This window comes from Hibiscus syriacus, unplaced genomic scaffold, assembly GCF_006381635.1.
Source record: "Hibiscus syriacus cultivar Baekdansim isolate YM2019G1 unplaced genomic scaffold, ASM638163v2 tig00110387_pilon, whole genome shotgun sequence".
NCBI lineage: Eukaryota > Viridiplantae > Streptophyta > Magnoliopsida > Malvales > Malvaceae > Hibiscus > Hibiscus syriacus.
Genome location: NW_024062717.1, coordinates 472,888 through 498,850, shown reverse-complemented (window position 1 = coordinate 498,850; position 25,963 = coordinate 472,888). Strand labels below are relative to the sequence as shown.

At 33.4% G+C, this 25,963-nt stretch overlaps 2 protein-coding genes across 3 annotated transcripts; both read left to right on the top strand.

Moving 5' to 3' along the window:
• The first annotated feature begins 2,308 nt into the window (after positions 1–2,308).
• Positions 2,309–11,324, top strand: LOC120122699 (WD repeat-containing protein 55-like). Its single transcript, XM_039141821.1, has 16 exons — positions 2,309–2,313; positions 5,903–6,002; positions 6,096–6,128; positions 6,322–6,389; positions 6,468–6,555; positions 6,633–6,705; positions 6,785–6,891; positions 7,293–7,335; positions 7,436–7,492; positions 8,128–8,204; positions 8,355–8,403; positions 8,486–8,532; positions 8,627–8,700; positions 10,585–10,640; positions 10,950–11,070; positions 11,197–11,324. The coding sequence occupies exons 2-16, from the start codon at positions 5,908–5,910 to the stop codon at positions 11,268–11,270; spliced, it is 1,062 nt and encodes a 353-aa protein (XP_038997752.1). The 5' UTR covers positions 2,309–2,313; positions 5,903–5,907; the 3' UTR covers positions 11,271–11,324.
• A 2,883-nt stretch (positions 11,325–14,207) lies between these two features.
• Positions 14,208–22,447, top strand: LOC120122677 (periodic tryptophan protein 1 homolog). 2 transcript variants are annotated; one of them, XM_039141798.1, is made up of 17 exons: positions 14,208–14,340; positions 14,937–15,070; positions 16,642–16,850; positions 17,095–17,174; positions 17,251–17,346; positions 17,456–17,579; positions 17,780–17,838; positions 17,927–17,995; positions 20,066–20,133; positions 20,228–20,324; positions 20,900–20,974; positions 21,150–21,248; positions 21,377–21,520; positions 21,604–21,633; positions 21,726–21,788; positions 21,885–21,962; positions 22,060–22,447. In XM_039141798.1, exons 2-17 carry the CDS (start codon positions 14,952–14,954, stop codon positions 22,138–22,140), a joined length of 1,491 nt encoding a protein of 496 aa, XP_038997729.1. In that variant the 5' UTR covers positions 14,208–14,340; positions 14,937–14,951; the 3' UTR covers positions 22,141–22,447. The 2 variants fall into 2 exon arrangements, with proteins under 2 accessions (XP_038997729.1, XP_038997728.1); XM_039141797.1 differs by having other exon boundaries at positions 14,918–15,070.
• Positions 22,448–25,963: the final 3,516 nt, after the last annotated feature.

Here is a 25,963-nt window from a genome sequence, read left to right as displayed (position 1 = left end):
GTGACTCGTAGGTTGTAAACTAGGTTGGTCTGTGCTACTATGTGCTTGGGAATGAACCATATGATTATGATAATGGTTGAGTCTATATGTATTTGCTAAAACAAAACTTCGACTAATTAGCATAAGATAACTCCAAACGTGAGAAGAAGATATTCATTCGTACGAATATTTTGATAGTACAACAGAACTGGTTTGTAGCAACTTTTTTATCCTACAGTGGCGTTTAAAAACGTCGCTAAAAATACTCCCAGTGTAAAAAAAAAAGCCACAAAAAGCGCTGGAAATACAAACACCGTAACTGTTGGCGGTGTTTTTTGCTAACAAACACCGCAAAAGGTTAGGTAATTTGGAGGCGTTTGTATTTTCAAACGCCGCAATAGGTTTGTTATTTAGTGGCGTTTTTAGGCATAAACGCTGCAACATGTTTGTTATCTAGCTGCGTTTTTAGGCACAAACTCCACAACATGTTTGTTATTTAGCAGTGTTTTTAGGCACAAACGCCACAACAAGTTTGTTATTTAGCAACGTTTTTTTAAACCCGCCAAATATGTACTCCATTAGTGGTGTTTCCCCCCTAAAATGCTGCTAATTGAATCTGATTTTCAAAATATTTTTTCTATTTTATATTACCCAAATTTAACCTGTAACAATATTCAATAACCACCTTAAATTTAATTACGATTCAAATTAAGTAATAATATATAAAGACTATTTAATTATGATACGAATTAAGTAAAAATATATAAAAACATAAATAAATCAAAGTTTACAAACATCATATTTTGTAGTTCAACATTTTTCACTAACATAAACAAAACATTAACCTAATAAATCACCTAGGATGATGAATTCTTCGTTTGATTTTGCTACATCATCTGCTTCATAGCTTCAATTTAATTTTGAAGTTCTTCATATTTTTCCTGAAATGCTGCTTCTCTCTCTACTTATCTCGCTGCTCTCTCTGCTTCTCTCAAACAAAGACTGAACTCGAATCACCAGTTCAGGCCAACTCGTAAGATCACTCATCTTAACATTAATTCCATATGAATTGAAAATGAAGAGATGTGAGGATTAGCCGGGTGAAAAGAAAGGAGGGGAAAAAGAGGTTTATATAAGGATATAATGGAGGGCATTAGAACTTTGGTCTTGAGTAGACGAAATTTTCGATGCAGAAAAAGTTCGATAAGGACGATGGACAAGAGCAAGATCACGATGATTGCATGTCCATTGCCAGTAGCCGTCCCTATTTGTCGTACCAATAAGTTCATTTTGTTACTAGAAAACATTACAAGCTAGGGAGAATTATATAAAAAATGAAGGGGAAGAAATCATACTTGCAGACTTTGGTGAACAAAATTTGATAGCTGCATATCCAGTGCTACAAAAACAGAAGCAGAAATACCTCATTAGCATGAAATGGCTGCTAAAAATTGAATAACAGTTCACAGCTTGTCAGACATCGTACCAAAAGAGAATGCAATGTTTTTACTTCTGATTCCATGGAAATACTAGAGAGCAACAGTAGCATGCTCCTGTGATAGGCAATAATTATTAGTATACTGAAAGCTTTAGCTCAGTAGATATAATTAACTCGAACTTAAGAGACTATTACAATTATCTTTCTAAATACATGGTAGACCTAAGAACCTCTAGAATGCATGTAACTGTTGTCCTGTGCAGAATAAAAAAAAGTAAATACAGAATTGCAATTTAACTGCTTTATTGTAGGCAAAGCAATCAAAAGCTTGGAAATTGGAACTATGAAGCATTGAAGAAAACAAATTCAATCTTTGGAAATAGGAGTCGGATTTCTAGTCAACTTTTTGCCAAGAAATTGAGTTAGCCAAAAAGGAATAGTATGCATTGCATTTTTTGCTTTCAAATGGAATCAAAGCTTCCCACTGTACTACCCCCCCCCCCCCACACAAAAAAAAATGTTAAGCCAATCTTTTAAATTACATCATAGCTTGCTTATACAAACTCAAGAACAAGCCAAGCTAATTCAAATAAAAGGTGATGACAAGCTTGAACTAGACTATTTAGCTCCGGAAAGCACTTGAACCATGAATATGCACAATCAATTTCATGAATCCATGATTATATTATGTATTTCAGTTGCCTCTGCTTCTATGGAAATAATATGCCACTTTATGAATAACTGTGGAGATGAAACTAAGGCAATGCATGCAGTATCGTCACTAAGAGACAAATAAGTTAAGCTAATGGTGACTCAATTAGTTAAGTAATCAAAGGAGGTAGCTAGGAAGGGGAGGAACTAATGTCTCTGAGTTGTCAAGAAATAATAACATTTGTGTTCAAAAACTTACATTAGCTGAATTTGGTCACATAATTGATTTTATTGAGCTGCTAGCTCATTCCTATATAGCTTTGGAAAACTTTGCACTTAAACAATGCCCAACCAACAAAACAACGACCTCATCTTTTTCACTTAAAAACAATACCCTACAGGCTTTGTTGAGATGGGTGTATCTATGGACATCGATATATTATCCTTTAAAAAATTAAAGTATTATTAGGGACAAGAGTTAAACTCAAATATAAATCATAAATTAAAGCCTTAATTATTTGTAGCACACATAAATCATAATATATCATAGTTTTCTACATAAACCCTAAATTTACTACATTTTTAAATATCGTGTTTCAGTTGCAACCTTGTACCTAAGCTTGGAATTAGCAAGCTGTATCTGTTGATGCGTATGTCATACTTGAAAGATAGGGACAGGCAGGGACGTTTGCTAGGGTGACTATCCAACCGATAAGAAATCGATGAAGGGCTTGCTTTTCTTCTCTTCTTGATCCACCTCCTCACAGCTGTTGTCTGTCGATACACTTCTATTGGAGTCGGTAATTATTTAAAGGAAATCATAGAATTCAGTTGGCTGCTTTTTATCTACAATTAGTACACATCTGATGTTAATTAACTAGTTAGACAAAATGAAGAGTGCATCACCGAAAGAAACAAATAATTATTTCAACAAAATTCAATTATAATGGAAAAACCCAATGGCTAAATACTCCAAAATTTGAACTCTATTTTCCATGTCTTAGAGAAAAAAAACAGAAATTGGGAATAAAGTTAACGAAAAATGCATCAAATTTATCTCAGTAATTTGAAGAACAACATCATCTCTTCTTAAAAACTTGCCAACCAAATGTGAGATCCGCAGTGAAGCGGATGAGTTTGGGGTCCGACAGAGTGAAACAACGAAGCAACAGATTTGAAGAAAGGAATTTGTGAGATCGGCGAAGCAGCCAAAGAAGGACTGAGATCGGTAGAAATTAATTTGTGGGTTTGGCGTAAACGGCAGAAAGGAAGTAAAGGAAAACCATAAATAAAAGAAGATGAAAAAAGGCTAGGGGTTTTAGGAGATAAAAACTCAAACTTTGCGGCATTTTCAATTTCAAATGCTACTGATATCTTGCCAAGTGAGGCGTTTTCTAAAAACGCCACTAAACGTTAACCCTATTACGGCATTTTTAGTTACAAACGCCACTAATGTTATGCAAAATTGTGGCGTTAAATGAAAAACACCGTTATAAATAAGCTTATTGCGACGTTTGTTTCAAAAATGCCACTAAAGTTCGAGTCTTTAGCAGCGTTTTGGACAAAAACGCCGTTGATGTTATCATTTTGTGGCGTTTTCATTGTAAACGCCACAATATGTATTAAATTAGCGGTTTTTTTCTCTCAAAATGCCGATGAAAACACCGCTATAAACTAGTTTTGTTGTAGTGTGAGGATCATCAAAGAGTTAATGCCTACTAAATCTCACAACCAAGTTCATCTATTGTGGTTGTAACACCTCAAAGATTTCAAAAAAGCCAACCCATTAAGTTAGAAAGAGAAAATTTTGACAAATATTTTTTTTGTAGAGAAATGTGTAAAGCGACTAATTCATAAAAAATACTATTAGTAAATGTTTACTTTTATCGTCTAGTTTTTTATGTCTACGTGTTGGCGGGGCATTCTTCTTTCCTCTTAACAAGTTGGTAGAACACAATGTTCTTAACCTTGAGGTCGTGGGATCAAGTCTCACGGAGGGCATGTCATAATTCGGAGGTCTTCTACGGAAGATGCTCTCAACCTGGTGTTGGGGGCAGCCTATTATATTACCTCCCCCTTACCCCATTACATATGGGAACAAGGGACATCCATTTTATTTCTTTTTAACAAGTATATAAATTAGTTATATTATAATTTTAATGTGTTTACGTTAATATTTTCCTAATGAATACGTGGAGCTATGACTTAGGTTATCAGAGTATTTCCAAGCCTAAAATATTATATTAAAACAACAATAGATGTACATGTTTTTACCAATTTCATTTTACTATAGTAATAACTATAAATTCATTTATAAGTTTGTGAATGATAATAAAATATTTTTTTATAGTTTGAATAGATAACCTATTTTAATATCGAAATTAGGGCTCACAACTCACCCGCTATGAGTCATTTGACGTATGGCACACGAGTATATTTTTTATTTGTAATGTAATTATTGAGTGACATTCGAGTGATAATGTGTTGTGATAGTTTGAGTATATACATTTTAATCTCGAACAATTTAGGGCATAGATAGCTTGTACTAATTGAACTTTTAGATTGTTTCTGTTTTGATTACTGTGAATTATGTTATTATTACTATTGTGTGACATGCTATTTTTATTATTATTTAATAAAAATAATTTAAAATATAAAATTTAATTTAATTGTTTGTCATTCATTGTTTGTTGTCGTTGGATGTCACTGTCGAGTTCGTAAATGTTGTCATTCAATCCCAGATTTCATCGATCTCTACATCTTGTCCCGAGTCTGAATCTGACTTTCATTTTGTTGGAACGTGCTCCGATGTCCAAATAGAGATCGAAAGTGAGGAAACTAAACGTTTTAGTCGAGATTCGCGAGTTTTGGGATATTTCCGGTGAAACAACCACCATATTTAGACTCGGCCTGTCAAAGCGAGTCTCTTAGTATAATTTGAGATCTAATGACCGTCGATTCCAAAGGTCGACGGTATGGACAGAGCTAAAACTAAATATTGATAGAGGCTGAAATATTGTACTATTTAAGAAAAATATAAAGACTTATTAGGTATTTAAACTCAAAATTTAGCACAAACCAAGAGACCTTAGTGATTAAGAGATTGTTGTTATCTTCGAGGTCCCGAGTTCGAGCACTGAGCGGGTAGGAGTATGAGCGTTCATTGTCAAATAGTTGAGAGTCTTTGTACGAATATTAGTTTTTATTCACCATATATTTAAAAAAAACTGAAAATTCACAATATAACACTTAATTTGTCTAATATTTAAGCTTACAATGACCTAAATTATTAGACTACAAATTTTGAGAACACAAGGTTATTCTTCTTTAGTTTCGGTACTTACTTAATTAAATATTTAATGAATTCTTATATTTTTCAATTTAAATATCTATTTTTACATAAACCAAAATACTATTAGACTAAAATTATATCGAATATATAAATTTAACTGGGACCAGGGCCCCTTTGAGCCCTTACTAAGCTCCGCCCTTGGTTGACGGTGATGACAAATGATAATAATTATTTTAAATAATTTTAAATTTAATATTATAAATATTATTTTATTATTATTTTAAATTACTTTTATATTAATAATTTTGAAAAAAATCATTTTATAGAAAAATAATAATAAAATAATAGAGTGACAAACAATGTTAATGTATAAAGTTCAGTTTGTAAATCGAAAATAAAAATGAGTGGCTAAAATAGAAGAATATAGTTTAGTGATGATCTATGTTATTTACCATAAAAATAATATAAGCAAAATTCAGAAGGCAGTACCTTTAAACCCTGGCCGTTGAAGATAGTAGAAGTAGGGTTTTCGTATTTGAGAGTCTGCATGGAGGCTAGTTTAGGTGAAATCCCCTTTGGTATCGATTTTCATCCTTCAAATGAATTGGTCGCCGTTTCTCTCATTACCGGTGACCTTCATCTGTATTCCTCTCTCCCCTCTATTTTTATTTATTTATTTATCTTCCCAGTTTATTTCAAAAATACTTATCTCTTGAATTCGATTCTATTTTACAGATACAAATATAATACAGAAAATTCATCGCTACAAGGTACAAATTCTAACTTTGTTGATTAAATAATTTTTATTTTCACAATTACGTTACTACTGCGGATGAAAGTGTCTCGTGTTGGATTTCTAAACGCTTTCTTTAATATATTGCTGTTAAGTTAATACGTTAATACTGACGAATCAAACTTTCTGGTAGTGAATTCTAAAAGTTTCTTTAATTTATTTGCTGCTAAGATGCTTGGATTTTCGTGCTCATGCCGAGTCCTGTAGAACAGTTCGGTTTATCAATGGTGGACAAGGTGAAGCATTTTCTTTTATTATCTTATTTCTCTCACTGGATTTGATCTAATGATGGTTGATTATGTTTGTGGGTTAAGCTGTGGCAACGGGCTCAAAAGATTGCTCTATTCTGGCAACTGATGTTGAAACTGGATCAGTAATTGCTCGTCTTGAAAATGCTCATGAGTATGTTCTCACTGCTTTTTGGTGTACTTCTTGTCTTTTGATTTGGTTATTGAAATGCAATTTTTTTGGATGTACAGGAATGCCATCAATAGTTTGATCAATCTTACAGAGTCAACTGTTGCCTCTGGAGACGATGAAGGCTGTGTTAAGGTTCCCTCTTAGTTGATTCTGTGGATTGCACGTGGTGCAAATGGTATGTTAAACTGTTCCTTGCTTTCTTTCTTTGCAGGTATGGGATACCCGACAACGATCATGCCTTGGCTCCTTTAATGCTCATGAAGACTACGTTTCAGATATGAATTTTGTACCTGATTCCATGAAATTGCTAACAACAAGGTATTTGCCTTTTTAATTATCTTAAAACATGTCTCATTTCTGTACTTCAGCAGTATATTTAAAAAATATTGTGATTTAGGTCGAGGGTACAAGAGATTTTGTTTCCTTCTGCTTTCAATTAGAAATGATATATGCTAAAGAAATGCCAATTAAAATGATTCATAGCTCAAGAAGATGCTTGTTTAAGATTTAAATGAATTTGTTTGTTGGAAAATTTTAATATAAAAAGAAAGGATATGGATGACTATGATCTTTCTTTCTATTTTCTCCTTTTGCAATATACCTGATTTATTCATTTTCCTTCTTTTCATTGTTCTTCTTTACTTTGTCATTCCTCTCTATTAATGTCCTTCCTAATGGTTTTGTCCACGCTTAACATATCTTTATTTTTCATTGTTAAGTGGAGATGGGACTCTGTCTGTTTGCAATCTTCGAACTTATAAAGTAAGCTCTTGCTTGGAGCCTTTCTTAAATGTTATATGCACCTGATTGCATTATGGATTTGGACAATTGATTTACTGATTCAATTCTTTGTTGATCATAGGTTCAAACACGCTCTGAATTTTCTGAAGATGAACTTACTTCTGTTGTTGTTATGAAGGTATGGGCATTCTTTTAATTGTTTTATGGGTGCATCTAATATACTTTTGGACAAACCTCTCCAAAATCCACCCTATCTTTACCAAATTTGTATTTAACCATGTTCCTTTAGTTTATGATTTCTACCATCACACTTCCATTTTCAGGTCAATTAAATCTCTTGGATAACAGAATATGTAACAAAATGTGATGTAGATAAAAATTTCCAAAGTAGTGCCATGAAAAGGGGGGAGCCCCATTTAGCAGGTGATGTGGTAAAAGGTGCACTCCTAGGTGCTAGAACCTTTATATTGGCTCAGGTGCAAAAGAAGCGCTCACTTGTGTAATGAGAGAGAGAGATCCATTTTATCTACAAAACATGGAATTGTTTGTTAGCTATATATTGCGTTTAATGAATGAAACGAACTGTAGAGTTTGGTTTAGGAATTCATTTCTGGGATTAATTTGGTAGCGCATCTCTGCTCCCTCTGAAGATATGAGAGAGACTCTTTGCTTTCTGAGATAAATTATATCTTTTTAATTCAAGAGTAATGATAAATTTTAATTATGTCTTTCTGGGAGTTTGAGGATAGTTCTCATAATCTAGCTTTGCCTTTCATGTCCTAACTTTATCTTCATATGCCTTGTATATGTCAGAATGGTCGGAAAGTCATTTGTGGATCACAAACTGGAACTTTGCTGTTATATTCATGGGGATTTTTTAAAGACTGCAGGTATTGTGCATTACAAATCATCACTTATTATTTCTCTGAATCATCCATGATTTTGAATTTCTTTCTCCCCTTCATCCCACCCAACCTTCCTCCCTTACTATGATGTATTCACCATATGTTGTTCCCTGAATAATACATTTGGTTGTCTAGTGATCGTTTTGTTGATCTTTCTCCAAATTCTGTTGAGGCTTTGTTGAAGGTAAGCTGGTTTCCGAATTCTTATAATATTGGTTGGATTAAAATAATCAATAAACATTTTGTGCTTTAATATTTGTTGTCAGCTTGATGAAGATAGACTCATTACAGGAACTGAGAATGGACTCATCAGGTGAGGCTTAAGCATAGAAGGATGTATCTGTTTAGATGTTGATTTGATCTGCCTGCTCTAACATTGATTTAATTTTGTTTGAATTTTTCCCCAGCCTAGTAGGCATATTACCTAACAGAGTCATTCAACCAATTGCAGAGCATTCAGAATACCCAGTTGAAGGCCTTGGTACATTTCTTTCCTCCTCATCAACGTTTAGTTAACTATGTTTTCTTTGATTTAGAATTAACTGGATCTTTGTGCATGGCTAATTTTTTTTTTTGATAGGAATAGAAGGCCTCATTAAAAACCTCCCTCATAGTTGTCTCTTTAAAGGAGACAAGTAGCGGAAGGAGGAAAAGAGTGCCTTAGTAGATTAATAACCAACAATTACATAATATTACCAAACATTACAAAAGATTGCCTAAACAAAGAAACATAACCAAAATAAAATGCCAAAAGCACAGCTCCAAAAAACAACCTCCACACTCACTAACCAATTCCTGACTTAGCTAGACCATCAGCTTCCTCATTAATACATCTGCTGATATGCCTAATAACAACATTATAAAGCCCAACTGACTTCTGAATTTCTGTAATAAAATCAACAAGGTGAACCGGGCAGAGATCCGGGCTGTTGATCCATTTCACTGCCAGAAACGAGTCACTTTCTAAAATCAGATTTCCTTTGTCCCTCCAAACTGAATCAAAAAACATATCTAACCCCACTTTGATCGCATAAATCTCAGCTAGAATAGGAGAACAAGGTCCTAAAGCTGTAGAGAATGAAACCAGCTTGTTATTACCAGCATCTTTAAGAACTCCACCAATACCACTCCTTTTCCAGTCAAAATTGACTGCCCCATCAACATTCATCTTAAAGTACCCGGAAGGAGGAGGGCACCATTTTAATCTTGACAGTCGAAAATTAGAGGGGGATTTATGCTTATCCGCCAAAGTAAGATCTCCCACAAGGCTGTCCAAATGAATAGACAAATCCTTATTTTTGCTAAAAACCATGATGCCACCCTATACCTCACCAAAAAGAACAAATTATCTTTGTCCATCTTGCCATTCTCAAAAACAATCTGATTCCGGCACAGCCAAACAGACCACAAAACTGCTCCTAGAATAAATCTCCAAATATCCGAGTAGGGTCTAAGATGCAACCATGAAAGCAAGAAGCCTTTCGGATTATTAGGAAAGACTGAAATAACTTTCCACAAACGGAGTAGTTTTATCCAAATTTGCCAAACCTGGACTCAGGAAAAGAATAAGTGACTGACAGATTCTGGTTCCTCTCCACATAACACACAAAGAGGGTTTTCGATATCTTTAACCCCTCTTCTCAATAAAACAGTTTTGACAGCCATCTTCTTTGATTTTTACAAAGGCTACTTTTACTTTTCTGTTATAACTACCTGCTTTTGATTTCAAAAGCTAATAGCAACAAGTTGCATTTTGATACAAATGCAATTTCTCTTTATAGAGTTCCAAATTTTAAAATTTGACAAAGAAAAGTGTCATTTTACTACTTCCTTTCAACTGAATGTAAAAGTGTTCTGTTTGTCTCTTTAGTACAAAGATGAGCAAATGGCAAACATATTAACAAAGCAGAGCCTGTGCTAGCTATATTTATAGCTGTTCCATGTTAACATGTTTTATATGCTTGTCTATTTGAGTGAATGTCAGATTTGTTTGCTTTATCACTAAACTTAGAAAGCAAGAGGCCTATATTTAAAAGCTAGTGGCAAAAATGAGATGCTGGTTACGCTCGTGGGCTGTTTAATATTAGCATGCTATATGTGCTTGTTAATGCAAACAAACGTTACTTTCTCTTTGCCTCTGAGCTTACTTTTATATAATGGTGTAGACAGTGTTGTTAATTTGTGCTCTTACGAATAAATGACTACAATCTTAATTCAAAATCAGCGAATCTGTCCTTTAAGCTTTGTATTTATTGCTCTTAAATAGTTGGTTATTTTCTTTGTATTTTTCACACTCCAAATTTTTTTATATCTTTTTCCCTGCTTGCTGAAAATGCTTCTGTATTTTTTATTAATTTATTTGTAGCTTTTTCTCATGATAGAAGATTTCTTGGTAGCATATCACATGATCAGATGTTAAAGGTGTGCATTTCTCTCCCCTTTTAATTGGCTTTCTTCTATTTACGAGTTTGCAATGATATTATGTTGTATGAAATATTAGAAATTTATCCGGTATATTCTCCGGCATATAAATGATTGCATGTGCATGGAGAACTTTTCTTTGGCATGGTCATTAACAGTATGGAGGTTATTTGCTGCAAAAGTAGGTGTGATGGTTGGCACTTGTAACAAGTAATTCAGTAGGTTGGGATAACCCAGCTGCTTTGGCGGATGACTTTACATCTTATTAAGATTCAACTTAATCTTTATTTATTTTTTTCTTTAATGCAGTTATGGGATCTAAATGATACATTGCAAGAATCTGAAAACACCCTAAAAGGTCGAGATGCTAGTTCAGACAGCGATAGTGATGAGATGGACGTGGACGATAATCCTCCTCGTTCTAAGAAAGGTATGCTAGCTCTGTTTTTGACCTTGATGACATTTTCATTTAGAGATCCCTGGAATTCCCAGAGTTGGGTTGCAGTTGGTTTGATGCTACATAACGTGACGTGTTGTGATGTTTCATTCTTTGAAGGGACAAAGACAAAGAATGCAGCAAATAAAGGAGCTGGTTTTAGTGGTTCAAATAACTTTTTCGCAGATCTTTAGGTGGTTGGTGGACATTTGAGAAATGGTTTTACTCATGGAATTGCAATTGTGTTAACATGTCATGATGTTATTCCTTCATATATAAAACATGGTTTGGTTTTGTTATTGTTAAATATGATACTTTTTTTTATTGTAGTCCAAACAATTTGTACTACATGTTGCGTTGGATTTTTACAGTTTTTTTTTTTTAATTTGATGGAACATTATTCTGTATGATAGTTCTTTTGAGAGGGAGAGGTGTTCCACCAGTAATTCAGATCAGAAAAAAGAAAACTATAATGTTCTCGTTAAAGGTAAAAAAAAAAATATTCATATGGTAAGTCTGTTAATATTTTAAATGACTATTGCGACCCAAGTTAAAAGATATGGCGGTACATTTAATTAAAAAGTATTAGTAACAATGAAGTTATACAACAATAGAATTAAGGGTAAAGTACACAAATAATTCATGATATAGAGTGTCGTTTTGTTAAATCTTTTGATTATTAAAAATTATAAAATGATTTCCCGACTATAAGATGTTGTTCTGTTGAGTCATTTGACTATTAAAAGTTATAAAATAGCCACTAGCTTATTTTTAAAATCATCATTTTTTATTAAAAAATTAACGTTTTTTTGTCTGAACATGTTATCCGAGCCATGATAAAATTATATTATAATGATGTTTATCAGCATCGTCGTTGCTTTCAAGTACTGGCTAACCACCATAATGTTTTGAGCACAAGCTCGAAAGTATAATGTAAATGGAGATTCGATCCATAAAATATAGGTAAAATGATTTTGAGATCACATTTTATCATATCACAGTCAATATATTAGCATCTGTCTCAGACAACTGTTAACTTCTTAACAGAAAAAGACGAGCGTGGAACATATGAATAATCGAGTGACAATTTTATAAATTTTAATAGTCGAATGACTCAAAAAAACAATGTCTTATAGTTGGGGACTATGCTTCACCACCCTCAGATAAAGCAAACAAAACCTATGTAAATGATGTACTAGTAGAGAAAAGTTAGAGTGAGTTACCTTAACTTCTAAGTAACTCAAATACCTCTTAAGCTCATCTTAGAAGTAAACCCTCCTTACTCTAGCTCTTGAAGGTTTTTGTACCACTCTCAAGCTTCCATGATATTTTGAGCACCAAATAATGATCATGATTTGCTCAACAACAATAAATGTCAAGGAAAACGAGATAAAATTATGGGTGGGGACCCGGAAGCTAAAATCCTCTCAAATTTTAATGGGGGTTCAAGAACATCATTAGAGAAAATAATGAGCTCCCATGACTCTCGTGGTCACAAGATTATGAAACTCTAATGATCATCGAAATGATTATTTTATTAGATAAAAATTTCAATAATGATTGTGAAACTAATTTTAAATTTCTAAATCTCTAGCACCCAATCTTTGTCGACATCGCCCGTGGTTCTATCAGTCACCAAATTTCAGAAATATGTCTATCCTCACCTTTTACCAGCCTTTTAATTTATGCACTTAAAATTTCGTCAGATACCTAAAATACCTTATACACTGCACTTGAAAGAAAATAAAAATTACATGTAAAATACAATGTATTAAAATTTATATAAAATTGTATTATTATTATAATATGAACGTATTATAATATAAATATAAATTTTCATTGTCTTTATTTTTAGATAAATATAACGATAAATTTATTATCATTGTTTATTTTGAAAGGAATTTGAAGAGTTCTACCTAGGTTTGTAGACTTTGGGGTATTTTTCGATGAAACAAATGTCACATTCTAGTTCAAGACGTCAAAAAGGACTGAATTTGAAAATTTTGAGGTCCAATGGTCATCGTCGTCGATGATCAACGGTGACGACAATTAGTGGTGACCGACGATAAATACATTGATTGGATTCATAAATCAAATTAATATTATATCTAAAACTCAGGGGGTTAAGATAAAATTTAATCATTTTACTAGACTAAATACCCAAACAAGTGCCCAAAACATACTCTTTTTTCCTGCATAGGTGCCTACAATATTTTTTGGTCATCAAGGTATTCTAACATTAGGAACGTTACCACTTTAGGTGCCCAGGCCGTCAACAACGTTAATTTTCTCCGTTAAGTAAAATGTTTCACATTTAAATTTTTTATATAAAATTAAAAAATAAAATTATATATATTTTTAAAAATAAAACAAACAAATTTTGAAATAACCCCAAAACTTCAAAAACCTTCATTTCAACCCCTAAACCCACGTCGCCCTCCGCCCTTTACCACCGACGAAGCTCCACCCGACCTCACCTCCCCCCGGCGACCAAACCCCTATGAAATCGTGACTGATCGACGGTCGATTGACGTTTTATTCCCTGTGAACCCTAGGATGAAAATCGGGAACCACGTGATTCTGACGGTCAATCGGCAAAAACTACGGTGACGTATAACTAGGATGATGGCAGGGACTATGTCAGCGGCGGTGGTCGTGACCGGAAATGGTGGCAGTGGCGGGTTATTGTTAGGATTTGAGAATTTTGAGGCTTTTTTTGTAATTTAAAAGAAATTAGGTTTTTTATAAATATAATAATTTTTTTAATATTTTTTAAAAACACTAAATTTCAAAATTACCAGATTGTGACACGTGCCACTTAATGGAGAAAACTATCGGCCGTTACGTCCCGAGTACCTAAAGTAGTCACATTTGTAATGTTAGACACCAATTTAGGTAAAAAGAGTATAGTTTGTGCACTTATTTGGGTATTAAGCCTTTTTTACTAATCTGACAGTCATCACTCATCAAACTAATTACCGGTTACGTAAGTGACTAAAAAGTAACTTGTTCAAAACTAGTGACTATAATAGGATATGTTTTAGAATAAGAGGGATCATCACTGAAATGTATCCAATTTCTAAACCGGTTCTCCATTAAACATGTTACCCTAACCGTTTCCACAATTTAAGAGTCGCACGCCTTCATCACTTCTACCCTTCAATCGTCTATCCCCCGGTTCTTTACCCTTTGCACCTGCCTCCGTCCTTTAGCTCTCGCTGTCTGCTTGTCAGCTGTCTCAGCCGGTGTCGGTTAGTCTTTAAGGTATACTTCTCTTTCATGTTTACAACTATACAGCATCGTCAAATGCTGATGTATCCTGTTTTGATTGGGGGCTTCTTGTATCGTATTGCTGCTGCGTATTTCTGGTGCTGTAAACCATGTCGGTTTTTACAGACTCGGGTATTCGGTTTAAGTTCAATCCTAATAGAGTCAGTTTTAGAACTAAGTTTTCGCTTGGAAGTGGAAGGAGTGCCACGCTTTTCCGTTTTGGATTATTTTTATTTTATATTGTTGGGTTTTGCTCTATTTTTTATTGGATAAAAAACTGCGTTTTGTGCAAGACTATTCGTGGCTTATGCTCGGTAATAGAGACTTGAGAATTGGGAAATAACTGAACTAACCAACCAATTTAAGTCAGTCTGTATCTGCTGACCTGTTAGTTTGAACTTCTAGGTATAAAGAAGAACCTCATTCAGCTCTCTTTCCTCTATGCTGCAAATTTTATTTCAGTAATCAGCTTAACTTGTATTTATAATTTCAAATATTAGTTACTGCCTATTTCTCTCTTTTTCTTAAGATTTTTACATTTACGGTCTGTTTTCCTTCTTATTTGTTGGAGAAACTTTATTTTGATAAAGAGGAGAGTGTGAGGGATGATATCAGCAATTTCATGGGTGCCGAAAGGGGCAGCAAAAGCTGAACCAGCAGTGGTTGAGTTACCTTCCAAAGAAGAGATTGAAGAGATGATCAAGTCCGGTGTCCTAGATAAAAGGTATACTTTGGTCTTACTGCTCAAAATTGATTCAAATTCATTTGCTTGATTTTTATTCAATTTGGATGTTTACTTGTTGCAACATTAAAATGAAAAAGTAGTTTAGGGTTAGTTTAATCAAAAAAGAAAATTACTTTGCCGCTGTTTGTTTCATAATCTTGTCAAGCTTTTCTAGTAAAAGAAAAAAAGTCTGTTAAATTCAAGTCAATTGCATTTGTTTAATAATAGATGCAATCAGGAAGTATGATTTAATATGTTTTTTGCATTGAAATATTTTTCTGCTGTGTTTGGTCGATCTTGCTCTTTATTTTTCAAAAGTAGCTTAGCTAAAAAATCATAAATTGATCAAGTATAACACATATTGAAGCATAATTGTTCTACATAAATGCGAAATCAAGCATTTTTTGTTCTCAAAATAAAGATATTTAAGTACCTTTGATTGTTTCAGAATATTATTTACGTCTCTATTGAAGCACACTTTATATTTGTGGAAGCAAAAGAGCAATTCTGAAGCAACAAAGAACCTTAGTTGATTGAAGTCCTTTTTATCATATGCGGCATGACTATGCATTTTCACCATTAATATGATAATAGTGCTGTATTTTGAGATAAGTGAAGAAACTTTCCAATTTTTAGTGATGACCATTAATGAGTTAGTCTGGTTGGATTTTGGTGCCTAAAATTAGAAAACAAACCGACCAACTGGACTCTTTATATAATATTAACTAAATTCGTTTATTAATATTTATCCTGAAATTATAGCTCCCAATAAAGCTCCATAATTGTTTTCATTCCTCTCTTCTCTCAGACTCTATGGCTCCTTTTTTCTCTCTCCTCACTTTCCTTCAAACCAGAGCACCTGCTTCCTTCACCGACACTACCTCTTGTCAGCCACTCTCATCCTTTGATCCTGTTGCTGTTGTTGTTGTCAACTTGCTCCTTGTTCCCATTACCTATCTATTCAGGATTTCTTTTATTTCTTTGTTTTTTTAATATTTTACTCGCTAAAATCTGCATTCACTTTGAATGAAGAAAAAAAATCTTAGTACTTCTCTTTTTCTGGTAAACTTATGTTTTTCTGTTTGTTTTGGTTTTTGTTTTGGTTCTCTTTATTTTTGAATGGGATAAAAAATTGTATTTGGTGCTGGAATTTCGGTGGTATAGAAGAGCAGACTCGGAAGTTTTTGAAATGATTTTTGGCAGTTCTTGGTAACTGATGGTTTCCAATATTGGTAGTTGAGTGCTTAGGTATTATGGGCTTTGAGGTTTTGTGAATGGTAATGCCATGGGTGTGGAAGACCAAGGGAGTACAATTACTTGGTGAATAACTGAACCTGCCATAGTTAATTATGTTTGGTTATTCTTGGTTACCCATACCTGAGTTGGTTGGTTTGGTTACCCTTAAGTTAGTCTGTCATTTTAACTTTTTGAAACTTAAAGGAATAAGAAAAACCAAACAAATGCCATCAGCCTTTCCCGGCTTCCTCTATTCACTTTAGGTATTGAAAGTTAGTTAACTAGCATAAAACAATTAGCTTCTTACATCATTCTAATGGTCTTGTTTTATACAGTGAAGATAATGGCAGTGAGAATGAAGATGCAGATATGGATGCTGAAGCTGAAGCTGAAGCTGAGAAGCAAACTGGGGATGTTTCCCAAGCACTTGCTGTGGCAGATGCTCTAGGAAAAACTTCCAAGAACAACACAGGGTCACAATTGGAAGATCTTACAGATGGCCTGAAAGAACTTGACATGGAAAATTACGATGATGAGGATGATGGTATCTTTGCTTGGATGATCTACTGGTTTTATTTGCTTCTTCCATTTATTTTGTTGTTTTCGGAATGGATTACTCTCAGTTTATCATGGAACATTTCCAAATGGTTGAGTTTGACATTAATTATGACAAGCTATGCCTTTCCGTGTGTGATTTTTTCAAAATTTATTATTATTATTATTATTATTATTATTATTATTATTATTTTATGTGAGCTATTGAAGCATCTAACAATTCTTGCTATCAGGTATCGAGTTATTTAGCAAGGGGCTTGGTGACCTTTACTACCCAAGCAACGAAATGGATCCATATTTGAAGGATGAGGATGTACGAATGATAACTTCTATATTGTATGGCATGCTTTTATGACTTCTTCAGCTTCTGATGCTAGGAGAATTTTCAGGATGATGATTCAGAAGAGATTGAGGACATGACCATTAAACCCATGGATTCTGTTATAGTTTGTGCACGCACTGAAGATGATGTCAGCCATCTTGAGGTATGTTAGCTTCTTTGTCGCTCTATGTATATACATCAATTATTCAATTTTGCACAAAAACTCAGACACAAAATATTCTAACCATTCATTGTGCACTATTTTTGTACAGGTTTGGATATATGAGGATTCAGATGAAGGTGATTCAAACATGTATGTTCACCATGATGTCATCATTTCAGCATTTCCCCTTTGCACTGCATGGCTTGACTGCCCACTTAGAGGGGGAGAAAAAGGTTTGACATTTCCAAGTACTTAATTTCATGCTTGTTTTGATGGATTTATACATCCTAATATCCTAGTGCTTGAGCTTAATTGACTTGGTTGCATGTTAGAATAGAAATCTTTTGAAATCATAGGAATGGGAAACATTCACCCATATGTTGCCATGGTTATTAGTTTATAATTCACGTTTCCTTGTCCTTTTTCATTGCAGGAAATTTTTTGGCTGCTGGTTCAATGGAGCCATCAATAGAAATATGGGACCTTGACATTGTATGTTATTGCAAATTTAGTCTTTCTTGGTTCATAGGAATTTGTGTTACCAAATGATGAATTTATTCAAAATCCCTATGTTCCTCAGATCGATGAAGTACAGCCATGTTTGGTATTAGGTGGCATAGTGGAGAAGAAGACAAAGAAAGGAAAGAAGGTTTTCTATTGAATTCCTTCCTGATTTTTTGCCTTTACTGAATTTCTTATTCTTTTTCATAAAATTTACATTTTGCTTCTGGATTTCTAAATGAATTTCGTAATGGAATAGAGTAGAGAGTTGTCTAGAGGAGTTGATTCTTTGTTGGATGTATCATTTATTGTTTGACTCCAAGTTGTCTTTCAAATAAATGTTCTTGTATGTACTCTAGGGACTTGTAGGAGAGTTCTTTCTTCTTCTCTTGATGATTCTTTTCAATGGAATAAGTGTGTTTGGCAGGGTTTAGTTCCCCCTAGAGTGGAGACTTTCCTTTGGCAACTATCCCACCAAAAAGTTGCAGTGAGAGTGGAACTGTTGAAAAGAGGGGTTCATTTAGGGGAAAACACTCTCTGCCCTTTTTGTAATCAAAGGGATGAATCAGTTCAGCATTTATTTATTTCTTGTTTTGTTTCTTGGGATTTGTGGACTAAGCTTTTAGGGTACTGGGGTATTCAGTTAGCTATTCCACAAGACCCTCCTAGTCTGCTCTGTTCGTGGGCTGCTTTGAGGCCTAATTCTGCTATTTGGAAGTTTATTCCAGGGGCTGTTTTTTGGTCAATTTGGAAAATGAGAAATGAGTTAATTTTTGAAGAAGGAAAACTAGACAGAATTTTACTGTTTTTCACTGTTCGTTTAAGGTTAGCCAAATGGTTTTTAGCAAAGTATCCCCTATTCTCTATTCAGGTAGACTCTCTAATTGGTGATCCCTCTTTGGCTGACAATTTTTCTGCTCCTAAGGTTCGGAACAGCATTGGGTACTGTTGGATTCCTCCTCCGGTGGACTATTTTAAGATGAATGTGGATGGGGCTGTTTGCTGTGTTGGGATGATGGCTGGTATAGGAGGAATTCTCAGGGATTGGAATCGGGTTACTCTTCTTTCATTCTCTGAAAGTGTTGGGCCTACCACACCTATTCTAGAAGAACTTAAAGCTATCAAAAAAGGCATTGACATCTTTGTTTCTTCAGATTGGGTGTTGAAGGGCAGGCTTATTATCGATTGTGACTCAAAGACAGCAGTGGATTGGATCATTAATCAAGTTTCTGCCCCCGTTTTTCTGTCTAATTTTGTTAAGGAAATTGTGGCTTCTGTTTCTTCAATTCATGCTATTGTCAGGTGGATTCCTAGGAGTTGTAATTGTGAAGCTGACAAGTTAGCGAAGGAGGGAATTGGGTGATTGTAGTCAGGGATTTAGTTGGTTTGTATGCTTTAGAGGAATAGTGTGTCAGGAGTGTTTTATGTCGGTAGTATTTGGCTGGAGAGTTCTTAAGTTTTATGTAAAAGTTTTATATTTAATAAAATTATGTACTCTTTTCCTCCTTCAGCTAGTTGGTTCTTGCCTATGGGCAAGGGTCTACTAAGAGGGAGGTTTTTAAAGAGGCATTCTATTCCTATAAAAAAAAAATGGTCTTAAACTGTACCATTTGGGTTGTTTTTCTATAACTCGTATATCGGGAACAGTTCGGAATGATATTTGTTTGTATTTGGTTGAGTAATCTAGGAGGTAGTTTTTGTGTAGGGTATAAACATATACGTGTAGGTAGTGCTGTTTTGCACTGTGTTGAGTGGGCTACCATCGTTTTTGGGTGGTAGTGTGATCGTATTGTACTTGGTTCTTATGCAATAAAATTTCTAAGGCACTCTTTTCCTCCTTCCAATGTCCGTTGAGTCTTTGCTACTTGACGGTTATGAAGGGGGTTTTTAACGAGGCCTTCCTTTTTATAAAAAAAAAAGGTACAGTTTAAGACCTCTCTATTACTTTTTCATGAAACTTAGTGTGCGTCCTTTTATTCTTCATTTGCAGCTGATCTTTTTTGCACATCTGTTTTTAGTTTTGATTATGAAGAATTTCGACTTGAATTAAAATGGTATTTATGCTATATGTATATATATAATTTTCTTATGTGTTAGAAAATTAAGTGATTTTTTGTCTCCGTTTCTAGCAGAAATCTGTTAAAAATACATGGTTGTCTAACGTATAGAATTATGAAAGCAACTTAATTCTTATTTCACTTCACTTGCTTTGCATTAGAAATCAAAATACAAGGATGGTAGTCATACTGGTGCGGTTCTTGGTCTAGCTTGGAACAAGGAATACAGGTAATTTTGATCTTCCATGTTTTGCCTGTTTTCCATTAATGGAAACTTGCAATGAAATTACTTTTTCTTACACTTCATGTTTTTCCTTCTTTAGGAATATCCTTGCTAGTGCAAGTGCTGACAAACAAGTAAAGATTTGGGATGTTGCTGCTGGAAAATGCAACATAACCATGGAACATCATGAAGGCAAGGTTAGAATTGAGCTTTTGCTAAAGCCATAGAAATTGTCTTCCAAATATATTCTGGTTATGCATAGATAGAATGCATGTATGCTACATATATTGTTTCAATCTAGGTTTCATCTCCACAGCTCATTTTAGGTGCATGTTTCATAGATACTGCCTATGCAACTGTTAGATGAAAATTTTAGGGTATAAAACAATTGAATGAATATTACCTTAAAAAAGGTTGGGTCAAGCTAATTCGGGGTTCTATTTGATCTAGTCATCAGTCTTTTTCTATCACCAACTTTTCATTTGCTAATTTTATCTTCATTCTAAAGCATTAATAGATATTAAGACAGAGGATGTTCGGAACTGCACAAGTGGATTGTTGTAAAGTTTGCTTATTTCTGTGTTTCTGTCTGCATTATTTGTTCTTTGGAGTTTGGATTGTTATATTAGATGGCAAATAGATACGAAAAAACACAACTGTAATTTTGACTTCTATAGCAATCGCAGTTGTAACTTTCAACTACTTAATTGATATTGAATTTTGTTATTAAGTGTCGCTGTAAATAAAATATTCTCATTTGTGTACCGTGTAGGTTCAAGCTGTTGCTTGGAATCATCATGTGCCACAAGTTCTTCTTAGTGGATCATTTGATCGTTCGGTTGTCATGGTAATTAAATTGTTTACTTTCCTAAAATGTGTCCATGCTTTCAGCTTCTGCCGAAGCAACCTGTATTTGAGTCTGGTGTTCTGCCTGAAGCAATTTGGGTTTGGCTTTTCTACCTTAATTGCTTGAACTTTCAAGGTTTTCAGACTTACACATATACCATGGTTATACATTGCAGAAGGATGGAAGAGTGCCAACTCATTCTGGTTTTAAGTGGTCCGTCACTGCTGAGGTTGAATGTTTGGCATGGGATCCTCACACAGAGTACTCATTTGTGGTTTGTGCTTCAACCTTTACTTGGGGCTATTTTGGTGATGTTTCATTTATCTAATTGTTCTATTTAGAAATAGAGAAGAAAGCTATGCCTGTTAATTGGATGCATAAAAATATTTAAGTTTTGACCAGGTGAGTCTTGAAGATGGTACAATCAGAGGTTATGATATTCGAGCTGCCAAGTCTGATCCATCTTCCGAGTCAAAACCAAGTTTTACTCTCCATGCTCATGACAAAGCTGCTTGCAGCATTTCGTATAATCCTGCAGCACCAAATGTACAAACTTATGTCTCTTTCTCATTCCTTGGTCAGGTTATATATTTTTCTGGAGCATGACATTTCTTTTATTTTTCTAACAGCTTCTTGCGACTGGTTCCATGGACAAAATGGTAAATGAAGGTTTTCTTGTAGTGCTTTCATATACTGTTATAGTTGCGAATATAGTTTAGGCGGTTTTATTGGTTGATCTTCATTTGCATAGGTAAAACTTTGGGATTTGTCAAACAATCAACCTTCTTGTGTTGCGTCCAAGAATCCTAAAGCAGTGAGTGATATATAAGAGCATTTTAGAATCAGTGTTTGTGTGTATTTTAACTATAATATGTTACTCATTATCAAACTTTGTTGTGAATGTTATTAGGGAGCTGTCTTCTCCATTTCCTTCTCACAAGATAATCCCTTTTTGCTGGCTATTGGAGGCTCTAAGGGAAAATTAGGAGTGAGTGGAGAACCTTGCAATATCATGCTTTGCTATAACTGAAATTTGGTTAACCATTTAATGGAGGGGTGATGATTATTACAATACTATCATGCAGGTTTGGGATACATTATCCGAGACAGCCGTATCCGGAAAATTTGGGAACTACAGTCAACAGCCGAAGAGACCGAAAACATAGGCTTGTAAGTTGAGATTTTTTTAGTGTCGGGATAGTTCGGTATTTATAATGTGGATACAAGATAAGTTTTCACAGTTCTGGAATCTATGTTACTTTGTTTTAGGGAGAATGTATATCTAGTGCATGTTCTCTAATTTCTATTATATATCATGCAAAGGAGAAATCCTCAGGAAAATATACGAGGAAATGAATGTGTTGTAGTCAAGCTTAAAGGATCTCTCCCTAAATAGGAAATGGATGTGTTGCGTTGAGATGGAAAGGGTCTCACTTTTGTGCTTTTAGCTTATAATAATATTTGATTTGATCAGTTTCTCGTATGATTTTAGCTATAATAATGTGCTCTTTCAGGCAGGTTGTTAAATACTTGTATTTGCTGTATTGTTTTTTAATAATCTTTTACAATTATTTTCAATTTTGTTGTTTATATATTAATCTATTTCATTATATTTAAATGTTGCAACTTTATGAAAAATTTTAAAATTTCAAATATAAATACCAGTTTTTTTATTAATGTTTTTGGACTATTAATCAATGCGAGATCAATTATAGGGGTTAGACATGCGAATACAATTCATTATTTTAATATTATTATTATTTATAAGAAAATAAAACGTAACATAATAAGAAAAAATGATGACCTAGGAATAATGATGTCACCTGCAAATCATTAGTAATTTTATAAGAGTAATACATATCCAAAAAATAATTATCACAATAGCAATGAAAAAAATTATTTAGAAAAATGACTTTTTGATCATGTAAATTAGCTGATCCTATTTTCATATATAATGGGGTGAGGGGGAGGTAAGGTAATAGGTTGCCTCCAACACCAGGTTAAGAGCAACTTTCGTGGAAGATCTCCGACAGTCAGAATTGTGAATTGCTCACCGTGGGACTCGATCACACGACCACAAGATTAAAAGCCTTGCGTTCTACCAACTGAGCTGGACGGACAATTCTTTTTGATCATGTAAAGATATAGTTAATGTTCAGTTGGACGAGAAAAAATCGTCAGTAACTAATTAGTCTATTACGTCAGTAGTTTATAATCACACTTAAAGATGTAAAGATATAATTATGTCAGTATCTTTTTATGGGTATTGATACCAATTCATGAGTATTAATACCCTCATGAGTATCAGTATCAAGAATAAATCTAAAGTCGCCAAAACGCATCCTAATAGCAATAATACTGCCCTCATTATCGATACTAAAGGAGTAGTATCAATACTACTCTTGTAAAATCCCCAAATTTTGCTCTAATTCATCTGGTATCGGTACCAGATAATCCAATGTCGATATCAAAATCTAGAAATGTAGTGTTTCACTTGGAATCGCCCTCGAACTCACCTTAAATACTTATTTTAAGGTCAAAGTTGATTGTTAAAACTTATGTAAGTCATTAGAGGTTATTATACATCATTTGTAAGCCAATATAACGTCCAAAAAGTCCATAACAATTTTCATTAGGACCTGAGCCCCACGTGTTTTTTCAACCCATATAAGTAGTAAAGTGAAGTTACTAGGTGTTACCTCAGCTCACAAGCACTCCCAAAATTGATCCAACTTATCTAAGGGCCAAGTTCTCATTGCTTTTACTCTTGAAAGTCCCACACCACTCTTCCAATAAGCCGAAGTCACAAAGAACGATTTTAACATTGAAATGATGCTTATAACATGCTAAATAACACTAGGCTACTTGAAATTTGGATGAAACTATCATAACGTCCCAAAAATCAAAAACCCGTTTTAAGGTTTGTTTTGTCTAAATTAGAGTTTTGTCTAAATTAGGGTTTTCTTTAAATAGTATAAAATCATAGTTCAAGAAGTCGCTACCAATATTTGAATAGAGTGTGATTGTCTGCTTAACCAGAAAATGAGTTTGGGAGTCAATTAGGTGTAGGAAAGGACTAGCACCTCAACAACGCCCTAAAATCGATACCTAGTCGATTGTGTGGTTGTCTTTGCAATGAAAATTATAAATTCAAATTTAATTTAATTAGAGATCCTTTTTAAAGCTCACATAAAAATATCAATCCTTGAATTTAAGAATGAAAACTCTAATATTTAATCATTTCCCAACAAGAAGAAAATGACTCTAATGAGTTAAAGCAATCGGTTCTCTTTTCCAATTGAAACGAAAAAAATATCCCAATTTCATTCAAAAGTTCGTTATTAATCCATATTCCAAGAACATACATGAATAAAAAGACTGAACAAAGAAACTTTATTAATCATGAATCCAATCCTTTTAGATGAAATATAGAATGTTTGACTATTTATAAATATTAAGACCAACCTTTTTATAAGTGCAAACAATCTTCTCTCGATAAATTTAAATATACGAATATTTCTTTTTTCTTTCGTACCCAAATTTTAGATAAAATCAATTTTTTAGGATTTTACGTGTCGGGATATCGTTTCATTTTAAAATTATTGGAAATACATTCTTATACCTTAAGACAGTCATCTCACGATAATGTTAAAATGCAAGATTATTACCCTTAATTCAATTATTTAATCTGATGAAATAATGCTCGGAGGATATCATACAAACTATATCAAATGATGCAAAATAATAATAATAATAATAATAATTTTATTATTATTATTATTATTATTATTATGATAATAATTTTTTACAAACGCAAAATAATCACATATAATATTTACAAGTTAGTATATTTAATATGTAAAAAATAGTCAATATAAACTACACGGTATATATATTTTACGAAATAAATAAAAGTATAAAAAATACATTTACCCCATGTATACATATATATGACATATGCGTATAGCATAAAATAATATAGTGTAAAATAACATTTATAAAATAATAATGTAATATTTTTTTTATAGAAATCGATAACTTTATTCAAAATAAGAAATATCATAAATTACAATAAAAAATTATAATCATAATCGTAAATTAAACACACAATTAAGACAATTTCATATAATCATTGAAATAAAAACTAACAACTTAAGATCATATGAGGACCATACAAGGAAAGATTAAAATCTAACTAAAAAAACTCGAACAAAGATATATACAAACAGATCTGATTGTATCGGCAAACGAACCACAAAAGATGATCAAGATACTAAAAGACTATCGACAAACTGCAAATCAGACTCAAACGACGTGAAAAACTATCCATGAACACATAACAAGTATCCAAATCAAATCCGAAGGTCCAAAGCAGTAAATATCAATAATTTAATATATAAACGTCATCTTGATCAGTTGTGGCGATGTCAAATCAATCCTAGAAAAAGATAAGTGAAAACAACTGTCAATTGACAGAAAAACGTGCTAAAAGACAGAAAAACGTACCATAAAGGCAAATAAAAACGTATCATACAGGTAAACTTATTGAAAAAAAAAATAAAAAATAAAGATATAATATAAGAAAATAAAAGGATAATAAAAAATATCGACGGTCAGCAATCAACATTAAAGTTAATGCTGTCGTCGATCAATAAAGATAAAAAAATAGATAAACTACTTATCAATGAGAGAAAATTAGAAGAGAAAATTAGGAGAGAAAACTAGGGATAGTTGTTATAATAATAATGTAATATAAATAGTATAAATAATGTGCACATGAATAGCATAAGGTTCGAATGTACAAAAATGACATGTAATGGTGGTTAAAGTGAAAGAATGACAAAATGCAAAATTTAACTAGATGCAAACCAGTATCCTATTTAGGCATATAATGGGACTAAATCAAATCAAGATGTAAAGTAGCAGCCATAACTAATAAAGCAATAACTAGAAATAGGATTAGATTGCATTAGCATTCAACAAAAGGAG